This window comes from Hippopotamus amphibius, chromosome 7 (assembly GCF_030028045.1).
Source record: "Hippopotamus amphibius kiboko isolate mHipAmp2 chromosome 7, mHipAmp2.hap2, whole genome shotgun sequence".
In the NCBI taxonomy this organism is placed as follows: domain Eukaryota; kingdom Metazoa; phylum Chordata; class Mammalia; order Artiodactyla; family Hippopotamidae; genus Hippopotamus; species Hippopotamus amphibius.
Window position 1 is genome coordinate 86,703,981 of NC_080192.1, and position 12,466 is coordinate 86,716,446.

General features: G+C 34.9%; 1 protein-coding gene across 6 annotated transcripts in view; it reads right to left on the reverse strand.

Annotated features, from left to right (window-relative positions):
* Positions 1–12,466, reverse strand: part of ALMS1 (ALMS1 centrosome and basal body associated protein) — a 186,152-nt gene that overhangs the window by 123,023 nt on the left and 50,663 nt on the right. For all 6 annotated transcript variants that reach the window (XM_057740852.1, XM_057740857.1, XM_057740853.1 and 3 more), the window contains exon 9: positions 11,962–12,095. In XM_057740852.1, coding sequence (XP_057596835.1) covers positions 11,962–12,095 — 134 coding nt within the window. The remainder of the gene's footprint in view (positions 1–11,961; positions 12,096–12,466) is intronic.

Consider the following 12,466-nt stretch of genomic DNA (forward strand, 5'->3'; position numbering starts at 1 on the left):
GATGCAGAAAAAGCTTTTGACAAAATTCAACACACATTTATGATAAAAAGTCTCCAGAAAGTGAGCACAGAGGGAACCTACCTCAACATAATGGCCATATACGACAAACCTACAGCTAACATCATACTCAACAGTGTAAAGCTGAAAGCATTTCCTCTAAGATCAGGGACAAGACAAGGATGTCCACTTTCGCCACTATTATTCAACATCTTTTGGAAGTCCTAGCTACAGCAATCAGAGAAGAAAAAGAAATAAAAGGAATCCAAATTGGAAAATAAGTTAAACTGTCATTGTTTGCCGGTGACACGATACATAGAAAATCCTAAAGATGCTACCAGAAAACTACTAGAGCTCATCAATGAATTCAGTAAAGCTGAAGGTTACAAAATTAATACACAGAAATCTGTTGCATTTCTATACACTAACAACGAAAGATCAGAAAAAGAAATTAAAGAAACAATCCCATTTACCATCACATCAAAAAGAATAAAATACCTAGGAATAAACCTACCTAAGGAGACAAAAGACCTGTACTCCAAAAAATGTAAGACACTGATGAAAGAAACTGAAGATGACACCAACAGATGGAAAGATATATCGTGTTCTTGGATTGGAAGAATCAATATTGTCAAAATGACTATACTAACCAAAGCAATGTACAGAGTCAATGCAATCCCTATTAAATTACCAACGGCAATTTTCACAGAACTAGAACAAAAAATTCTAAAATTTGTATGGAGACACAAAAGACCCCGAATATCCAAAGCAATCTTGAGAAACAAAAACTGAGCTAGAGGAATGAGGTTCCCTGACCTCAGACTATAATACAAAGCTACAGTCAACAAAACAGTATGGGACTGGCAAAAAACATTGGGTTGGCCAAAAAGTGCCTTTGGTTTTAAGTAAAAGACACATTCTTCATTTCACCAAGAACTTTACTGAACAAAGTAGTCACCCTTTTGTTCCACTGCCTTCTGCCATTTCTCAGACAACTTTATAATTCTATCTTCCCAAAACTTTTTATCTTTTTTGAGCAATGAACTGTTCCAGATGTCTTTTACAGTTTTTCAAGGAAATGAAATTTTTTTCCACTAAGAGAATTTTGTAAAGACTGAAATCAATGGAAATCTGAAGGTGCAATGTCTGATGAATACGGTGGATGAATCAGAACTTCCCAGCCAAGCTATAACAGTTTTTGTCTGGTCATCAAAGAAACATGCAGTCTTGCGTTATTCTGATGGAAGATTAAATGTATTTTCTGTTGACTTTCCGGGTGAATTTCACTGAGTGCTGTTTTCAGCTGGTCTAAGTTGGAGCAGCACTTTTTGAAATTAATCGTTTGGCTTTCCAGAAGCAGCTCATAATGGAAGACTCCCTTCCAATCCTACCATATATACAACATCACCTTCTTTGGCTGAAGACTGGCTTTTGGTGTGATTGGTGGTGGTTCACCCTGCTTCCCCACCATCTCTTCCATTCCACATTCTTGAACAGTATCCACTTTTCATCACCTGTCACAATTTGTTTTAAAAACGGAACATTTTCATTACGTTAGTTGAGAATCACATGTGGAAATACAGTCAAGAAGTTTTTTTCGCTTAACTCATGTGGAACACAAACATCAAAGCAATTAACATAAACAAGCTGTTGCAAATGATTTTCATTGCAAATGATTTGTATGCTTGATTTGGATATTTTGAGTATGTCAGCTATCTCCTGCATGGTATAATGTTGACTGTTCTCAATTAATGTCTTGATTTGACTGCCATCAACTTCAACTGGTCTACCTGACCTTGGAGCATCATCCAGCAAGAAATCTCCAGCACGAAACTTTGCAAACCACTTCTGACACATTCAATCAGTCACAGCACCTTCTCCATACTGTGCAAATCTTCTTTTGCATTTCAGTTGCCTTTTTACCTTTCTTGAAATAATAAAGCATAATATGCTGAAATTGTTGCTTTTTTTCTTCCATCATCAATATTAAAATACCTATACAAAAATTCACCAATTTCGAAAAGTTTCTTTTTAAATGCATGCTGGTATGACAGCTGTCACAATACAATCTAACAAAATTGTTTTGAATGAAGTTAAAGACAACTAAGTGCTACTAGAGCCATCTTACGGAAAAAAACAAATGATCCTTTTGGCCAACCCAGTATAAATACAGATCAGTGGAACAGGACAGAAAGCCCAGAAATAAACCAATGCACCTATGATCAATTAATCTAAGACAAAGGAGGCAAGACTATATATGACGGAGGAAACACAGTCTCTTCAATAAATGGTGCTGGAAAAACTGGACAGCTACATGTAAAAAAATGAAATTAGAAAACTCTTTAAAATCATACACAATACTTAGAGGAAAACATAAGCAGAACACTCTCTGACATAAATCACAGCAATATCTTTTTCAATCCAGCTCCCAGAGTAATGGAAATAACAACAAAAATAAACAAATGGGACCTATTTAATCTAAAAGATTTTGCACAGCAAAGGAAACCACAAACAAAATGAAAACACAACCCCAAAATGGGAGAAAATATTTGCAAAAGATGCAACCAACAAAGGATTAGTCTCCAAAATTTACAAACAGCTCATGCAGCTTAATAATATAAAAACAAACCACCCACTCAAAAAATGGGCAGAAGACCTAAATAGACATTTCTCCAAAGAAGACATACAGATGGCCAAGGGGCACAAGAAAATATGGTCAACACTGGTAATTATTAGAGAAATGCAAATCAAAACTATTGGGCTGGCCAAAAAATTCATTTGATAATGCAAATGAACTTTTTGGCTAACCTAATACAAGATATCACTTCACACCAGTCAGAATGGCTATCATCAAAAAATTCACAAATAATAAATGCTGGAAAGGGTGTAGAGAGAAGGGAACCCTTCTACACTGTTGGTGGGAATGTAAATTGATACAGCCACTGTGGAGAACAGTATGGAGGTTCCTTAAAAAAACTAAACACAGAGCTACCATATGATCCTGCAATCCCACTCCTGGGCATATATCTAAAGAAAAACATCTGAAAGGATACATGCATCCCAATTGTTCACTGCAGCACTGTTTACAGCAGCCAAGACATGGAAGCAACCTAAATGTCCACTGACAGATGAATGAATAAATAAGATGTGGCACATATATACAACAGAATAATACTCAGCCATGAAAAGAATGAAATAATGCCATTTGCAGTAACATGGATGGACCTAGAGATTGTCATACTGAGTGAAGTAAGTCACACAGAGAAAGACAAATGATGTATGATATTGCTTATATGTGGAATGTAAAAAAAAGATACAAATGAACTTATTTACAAAACAGAAACAGATTCACAAGCTTAGAGCACAAACTTATGGTTACCAGAGGGGAAAGGTGGGGGGAGGGATAGTTAGGGAGTTTGGTATTGACATACACACACTGTTATCTTTAAAACAGATAATAAGACCTACTGTATAACACAGGGAACTCTGCTCAATATTATGTAACAACCTAAATGGGAAAAGAATTAGAAAAAGAAAGAATACATACATGTATATGTATAACTGAATCACTTTGCTGTGCACCTGAAACTAACACAACATTGTTAATCAACTATAATATAAAATAAGAAGTTAATAAATACATACACACATACAAAACCATAAAAGCAGTATTACTGAATCACTTTGCTATACAGCAGAAATTAACACAATATTACAAATCAACTATACTTCAATAAAATAAATAAATCCTCCATTTTATATACACACACAAAAAAAACACAAAAGGCAGAAAAAGAGTGGAAGACAAAAATAGGAACAAAGAACAAGGGCAACAAAAGAAAATAGTAATAAATATGACAGATATTAATCCAACTATATTAATAATCACTTTGAAAGCCAATGGGCTAAGTGCACTAATTAAAAGACAGAGATTGCCAGAGTGGATCAAAAACAAGACCCAGGTATATGTTTTCTACAAGAAAGCCACTTTAAATATAAAAACACATGTAGATGAAAAGTAAATAAATGGAGAAAAATACACCACGCTAATACTAATCAAAAGTAGAAGTACTGTATTAATTTCAGACAGAACATACTTCAAAGGAAGCAAAGTTATCAGGGATAAAGAAGGGCATAACATAATGATAAAGGGATCAATTCTCCAAGAAGACAAAAAAATGTATACCCAGCTGACAAGAGTGTCAAACTACACGAGACAAAAAATGATAGAACTGCAAGGAGAAACAGATGAATCCACTATTACAGTTGGAGACTTTAACACCCCTTCCTCAGAAATAAACAAGTCCATCAGGAAGCAAATCAGTAAGAACATACTTGATCTCAACAACGTCAACAAACTGGATATAATGGACATCTATAAACTACTTCAGTCAAAAACAGCAGACTACACATCCTTCTCAAAGCTTACATGGAACATTAACCACGACAGGCCATGTTCTGGGCCATAAAACACATCTTAACAAATTTTTAAAAAGAGTAATCATACAATGTCTGCTCTTAGACCAGAAGAAAATTAAAGTAGAAATGACACAAAGACAGTTGGAAAACCTCCAAATATGTGGAGATTAAACAATATACTTCTAAATAAAATATAAATCAAATAAGAAATATATTAACCTAAATGAAAAGACAACTTGTAAAAATTTATGGAATGCAGTGAAAGCAGTGCATAGAAGGAAATTTATGTCATTAAATGCACATATTAGAAAAGAAGAAAGACCTAAAATTCATAACCTAAATTTCTACCTTAGGAAACTACAAAAAGAAGAGTAAATTAAGTCCAAAGTAAGCAAAATAAATAAACAAATATCAATATGCCTCTAGACAGGCAAACTAAGAAAAAGAGAGAGTGAGCACAAATTACTAATATCAAAAATGCAAGAGGGGACATCACTACAGATCCCATGCACATTAAAAGGAAAATAAAGGAATATTATGAACAAGTCATATGCCCACAAATTTGACAACCTAGATGGAATGGACCAATTACTTGAAAGATACAATGTGCCAAAACTCAGTAAGAAGAAAAAGACATTCTGAATAGGCAACTAGTTTTTTAAGAAATTGAATCAGTAATTTAATAATCTTTTAACAAAGAAAGCACTAGGCCCAAGTGGGTTCACTGGTGAATTCTACCAAACATTTAAGGAGGAAATTATACCAGTTCCCTCCAAACTCTTTCAGAGAGCAGAAGCAGAAGGAATACTTCTTCCTAATTCATTCTATGAAGCCAGTATTACCCTAATAAAACAACTAGACAAACATTTCAGTGGAGGGGGGAAACTACAGGCCAATATCTCTTCTCATGAATATAGTTGCAAAAATCCTCAATAAAATATTAACAAATCAAATCCAACAAAGTATAATTATATGCAGTGACCAAGAGGGATTTATCCCAGGTATGCAAGACTGGTTCATTTTTCAAAAATCAATTAATGCAATCTATCACATCAAAAGCCTAAAAAAGAAAAGTCACACAATTATATCAATAGATGCAAAAAGTGTATCTGAAAAATATCCAACATCCACTCATGATAAAACTATCAGTAAACAAGGGATAGCGGAAAACTTCCTCATCATATTTCATGGTGAGAAACTAGCTTTCTCACAAGGATCAGAAATTAGTTAAGGATGCCCATCTAACCCCTTCTTTTCAACATCACACTGGAATTTCTAGCTAATGCTTTAAGACAAGTAAAGGAAATAAAAAGTATACAACTGGAGAAGAAAGAAATAAAACTGTGTTTGCAGATGATATGAAAATCTATGGAGAAAATCTGAAAGAATCAACAAAAAAACTCTTGAAACTAATAAGCAATTACAGTAAGTTGTCAAGTGCAAGATTAATATACAAGTCAATTGCTATCCTATGTATCAGCCATGAACAAGTGAAATTTGAAATTAAAAACAATAGCATAAAAACAATAGCATTTATATTAGTACCCTATAAAAATGAAATGTTTACATATAAATCTAACAAAATATATACAAAATCTATATGAGGAAAATTATAAATCCTTGATGAAAGAAACCAAAGAAAAATTGAATAAATGGAGAGAGATTCCATGTTTATGACAGAAATACTCAATATTTTCAAGATCTTCAGTTCCTCCCAAATTGACTGTATAGATTCAGTGCAACTCCAATTATAATGCCAGTTAAGTTATTTTGTGAATATTAAAAAACTGATTCTAAAGTTTATGCAGAGAGGCAAAAGACCCAGAAGAGCCAACACAATAATGAAGGAGGACTTCCTAGGTGGCGCAGAGGTTGAGAATCTGCCTGTCAATGAAGGGGACACGGGTTCAATCCCTACCCCAGGAAGATCCCACATGCCATGGAGCAACTAAACCCATGCACCACAACTACTGAGCCTATGCTCTAGAGCCCATGAGCCACAACTATTGAGCCCATGTGCCACAACTACTTAAGCCCACAGGCCTAGAGCCCGTGCTCCACAACAAGAGAAGCCACCACAATGAGGAGTCCACGCACCACAATGAAGAGTAGCTCCAGCTTGCTGCGACTAGAGAAAGCCCATGTGCCGCAATGAAGACCCAACACAGCCAATAACTAATTAAATAAATTAATTAAAAAAATAATAATGACGGAGAAGAACAAAGTTGGAGGACTTGCACTATCTGAATTTGAGACTTACTATAAAGCTACAGGAATCAAGACAGTGTCTTACTGCTGAAATAGACAGATCAATCACTATAACAGAACAGAGCCCAGAAATAGACCCATGTAAATATAGTCAACTGATCTTTGACAAAGGAACAAATGCAATATAATGGAGTAAAAGTAGTGTTTTCAATAAACAGTGCTAGAATAACTGGACATCCATGTGGAAAAAATGAATCTAGACACAGACTTAAAACCCTTCATAGAAATTAAATCAAAATGGATCATAGACCTAAATGTGAAATGCAAAACTCCTCAAAAATAACATAGGAGGAAACCTATATGACCTTGGGTATGGTGATGACTTTTAAGATACAACATCAGAGATATAATCCTTAAAATAAATAACTGATAAGCTGGACTCACTAAAATTAGAAACAATGTGAAGAGAATGAGACTGAGAGAAAAACATTTGCAAAAGACACATCTGATAAAAAACTATTATCCAAAGTATACAAAGAACTATTAAAATTCAACAATAACAAAATAAACCAATATAAAAATGGGCTGAAGACATTAACTGATACCTCACCAGAAAAGATATACAGCTGGAAAATAAGTATATGAAACAATGCCCCACATCATGTCATCAGGGAAATGCAAACTAAAACAACAATAAGACACCACTATGCACCTTATTAGAATGGCCAAAATTGAGAAAACTGAAAATAACAAATGCTGGTGAGCATGTGGAGCCACAGAAACTCTGATTCATTGTTGGTAGGAATGCAAAATTAAACAGTCACTTTATAAGACAGTTTGGCAGTTTCTTACAAAACTAAGCATAGTCTTAGCATATGATCTAGCATTTGTGCTCCTTGATATTCACCCAACAGAGCTGAAAACTTATGCCATCACAAAAACTTGCATCTGGATGTTTATATTAGATATATTAATAATTGTCAAAACCTAGGAGGAACCAAGATGTCCTTCCACAGATGTAGTAGATGAATGGATAAACTGTGGTACATCCAGGCAATGGATTATTACTCATTGCTAAAAAGAAATGTGCTATCAAGCCATGACATTAAATGCATGTTACTAATTCAGAGAGCCAATCTAAAAAGGCTACAAAATGTATGACTCCAACTATAAGACAATGTGGAAAATGGTAAAGTATGGAGACAGTAAAAAGATCAGTGGTTGAAGTGAGGGTGGTAGACTTGAGTAGATGGAGTACAGAGGAACTTTAGGGTGGTGAGAATACTCTGTATATTATAATGATGGATACATGTCATTATACACTATCCAAACATACAGAATGTACAACACCAGGAGTGAACCCTAATGTAAACTGTGGACTTAGGGTGCTTAAGACATGTCAATGAAGGTTCATTGACTGTAAAAAATGTACCACTTTGGTGGGGAATGTTGATAATGGCAGAGGAAATGCATGTGATGGGGCAGGGGGTATATGGGAAATCTCTGTATCTTCCTCGCAATTTTGCTGTGCACCTAAAACAGCTCTATAATATATAGTTTTTCAACAAAAGCTGACAGAATGTTAAAATAAACACTTGAACACAAAAAACTAAAAAAAAACTATACCTTGCTCAGGTATATATCTTGCTAAAGTGACTACACTCCCCAAGGCAATCTACAGATTCATTGCAATCCCTACCAGAATACCAGTGCCATTTTTCAAAAAACTAGAAAAAAAAAAAAATCTAAAATTTGAATGGAAACACAAAAGACTCCAAATAGCCTAAATGGTCTTGAGAAAGAAGAACAAAGCTGGAGATATTACTATCTTTGATTTCAAACTATACCATAAAGCTACAGATATCAGAACAGTATGGTACTGGCACAAAAATACACATACAGAACAATGAAACAGAATGGAGACCCCAGGAACAAACCCACACTTACATGGTCAATTAATCTATAACCAAGGAGGTAAAAATAGGGAAACAATAGGGAAATGAAATCCTCTTCAATAAATGGTGCTGGGGAAACTGGATGGCTATATGCAAAAGAAGCAAACTGAACTACCTTCTTACACCATATACAAAAATAAACTCAAAATGAGTTAAAGACTTAAATGGAAGACCTGAAACCATAAAACTCCTAAAACAAAATATTGGCAGTACACTCTTTGAGGTCAGTCTCAGCAGTATTTTTTTGAATATATCTCCTTAGGCAGCCTACTGAATGGAAGAAGGTATTTACAAATAATATATCTGACAAGGGATTAATATCCACAATACACAAAGAATTTATACAACTCAAATAAAAAATGGGCAGAAGGGGCTTCTCTGGTAGTGCAGTGGTTAAGAATCTGACTTGTAATGCTGGGGACACCAGTTCGATCCCTGGTCGGGGAACTAAGATCCCACATACGATGGGGCTACTGAGCCCACGCACCACAAAGAAAGCTCCCGTGTGCCACAACTAAGACCCAATGCAGCAAAAAAATTAATATGTATTTAAAAAATAATAATAAAATTAAATTTAAAATGGGCAGAGGATCTGAAAAGACATTTTTGTAAAAAAAAAAAAAAAAAGACAAACAGATGGCTAACAGACACATAAAATGATGCTCAACAACACTAATCATCAGGGAAATACAAATAAAAACCTCAATGAGATATCATCTCATACTTGTTAGAGTGTTTACTATCAAAAAGATAACAGGGACTTTCCTGGCAGTGCAGTGGTTAAGAATTTGCCTGCCAATGCAGGGGACACGGGTTCGATCCCACATGCCACGGAGCAACTAAGCCGGTGAGCCACAACTACTGAGCCCACACTCCACAACTACTGAAGTCTGTGCACCCTAGAGCCTGTGTGCCACAACTACTGAAGCCTGTGCACCTAGAGCCCATGCTCCACAACAAGAGAAGCCACCGCACTGAGAAGCCCATGCACTACAACGAAGAGTAGCCCCCACTCACAACTAGAGAAAGCCCATGCGCAGCAACAAAGACCCAACACAGCCGCCCCCCCCCCCCCAAAAAAAAGAAGACGACAAATACGAAGTGTTGGTGAGGATGTGAAGAAAAGGGAACACTCGTGCACTGCTGGTAGGAATGTAAATTGGTGCAGCTACTATGGAAAACAGTACAGAGGTTCCTCACAAAATTAAAAATAGAACTACCACATGATCCATCAATTAACTTACGGGTAATTTTCCAAAGAAAACAAAAACACAAATTCAAAAAGATATATGCACCCCTACATCCGTTGCATCATTATTTATAATAGTCATGATATGGAAGTAACCTAAGTGTCTACCAACAGATGAATAAATAAAGATATATTTTATACAAATACATATACACACACATATACATATACCATAAGGTTAAAAGACCATCAATGTATATATATTATGGTCTATTAACCATAAAAAAGAAGGAAATCTTTCCATTTGCAACAACATGGATGGACCTAGAGGGTATTATGGTAAGTGAAATAAGTCAGACAGAGAAAGACAAATACTGTACGATTTCACTTACATGTGGAATCTAAGAAACAAAACAAATGGATAAACATAACAAAACAGAAATAGTCCCATAGATATAGAGAACAAACAGGTGGTTGCCAGATGGAAGGGGGATGGGAAGGAAGAGTAAAATAGGTGAAGAAGACTTAGATGTACAAAATAAATGAGTCATGGGGATGAACTGTACAACATGGGGGAACATAGTCAATATCAGTGTAAAACCTTTGTTTTTTGTGACAGATGGTAACCAGACTTATCTTGGTGATTATTTTTTAATGTTAGAAATATCGAATCACTAAGTTGTGCAGCTGAAACTAACATAATCGATTATATACTTATATTTCAACTTTTAAAAAGGTAATATATCTACTTGTACATTTCATTCTGAGGAAAATGAATAGCATGAAATAGCTTAATAGTCAGAAAAGATAACTTGACTTTTGTTATGTGTCCATGGAGGAATATTTAGAAAAATTACCAGCAGAGTCAAAAAATCTGCTACACAGCATTGGGCCTATAGTTAATGTTGTATTCTGCACTTAAGAGTTTGTTAAAAAGTGTAGATCCCATGTTATCTTACCATAATAAAAAATTCCGGAAGGAAGGAAGGAAGGAAGGAAGGGAGGCAGGCAGGCAGGCAAATCACTGGGGAAAACATGTGCTTTTAAATAAAGGGTGCTAGAACAGCTACTTATCCATTTTATTATTTGTTAATTTTGTTTTTCACAAGCACATACATAAAACTAAAATCCAATCTAACTTATACTTTCAAAAAGCTTTTTCAAAATTGACAAGCCAAATAATTAGGCTATATCACTGACAACTTTCTAAGAAACTATGAATTAGGCCATTAAGTGTACATATCTGATAGCTGTATCAATTTCTATAGAACGAATAATAACAGCTGCCAGTTATTGAGCACTAACTAGATATCATACACCCTAATAAGCGTTTTATAGGCATTATCTCATGTAAGCCATAGCAAAACTTGTAAGATAGGTATTATTATATCCCATTATTATTCATAATAGCAGACCAAATGCCCCATGCACAAGAGAATGGATAAACTATGATATATTCATACACTGGAGTACTTACAGCAATAAAAAGGAATAAATTAAAACTACGTATATCTACCTAGAAGAACCCCAAAAGCCAAAGATTGTGAAAATTGCAATTTTCAGAAGAATATATTCCATGTATTATACAGTTCAAAACCACACTGAGCAGCAAGCAAACCAACACATCTCAGGATAGGAAGTAAGAGCGATCTGGCTGGGGAAGAGAACACACAGGAATTCAGTGATATTTGGTAACACTCTACTTCTCAAGCTGGATGGCCAATGAACAAAAATTATTTCTACTTTTTCTTTATACATGTTTCACATATATTCTTTTCTATGTATGAAATGGTGCACTACAGACGGAAAATGAGTACTATTAAAAAAAGTCATTTACACATAAGCTATTATAGCTGTATTCTTAAGCAGAGAATACACCTCTGAAAATAGCTGGACTGCATCTGCATCTCAGGATACCCCCCTCAAGAGAAAATAAAAGTGATAAGAATACATTGATAAAATAAGCAAATCCATTCCTATTTTTCTAAGACAGAAATTTTTAATAGATTTGAATTAATCAAAACCTACAGAATCCAATCCTTAAATCTTAACTTTTGAAGACTTAAGACTCCTAACGCTTTAGCCAAAGACTATCAGTGACTTAGCAGGAGTCATCAATGCCCAGGTAAGAGATTCAAATTCCACACCCTTTCTGTCATATTTTCTCTCTTAATTTACAGATTTCTTTTATACCTTAGACACCTCAGTTGTTCTCCCATGACCAAACAACTTTGCTTTGATCTCTTCTACTTTTCTCCTGTCATCTTCATTTAATTCTGAAATGGAGTAGCCACACTCATGAGCCATATTAAACTTCAGATTCCAGGCTGGAGAGAAAAGCATAAAAACATTCGAGATAATATAATGCAAAAGTACCAGTGATTATAAGAACACAGAAGATCACTAATATATGCAATTTAATGCCTACCACATTGCTTAGTAAACAGTGTGTGCTCTCAATTTTATGACAAATTATCAGAAGTTCTTGAGAGAGAGAATTTCACTGAAAAGTCTGATTAAAAAAAAAAAACCCAACATTTCTCCAGAGACAACTTTAAATATGGCATTCAGCCATTTTTTCACTGAAAAGTCTGATTTAAAAAAAAAACCCAACATTTCTCCAGAGACAACTTTAAATATGGTATTCAGCCATTTTTATCTTAATCTTCCTTCCAATCAAGAGTCCCTTTGTCTCCCT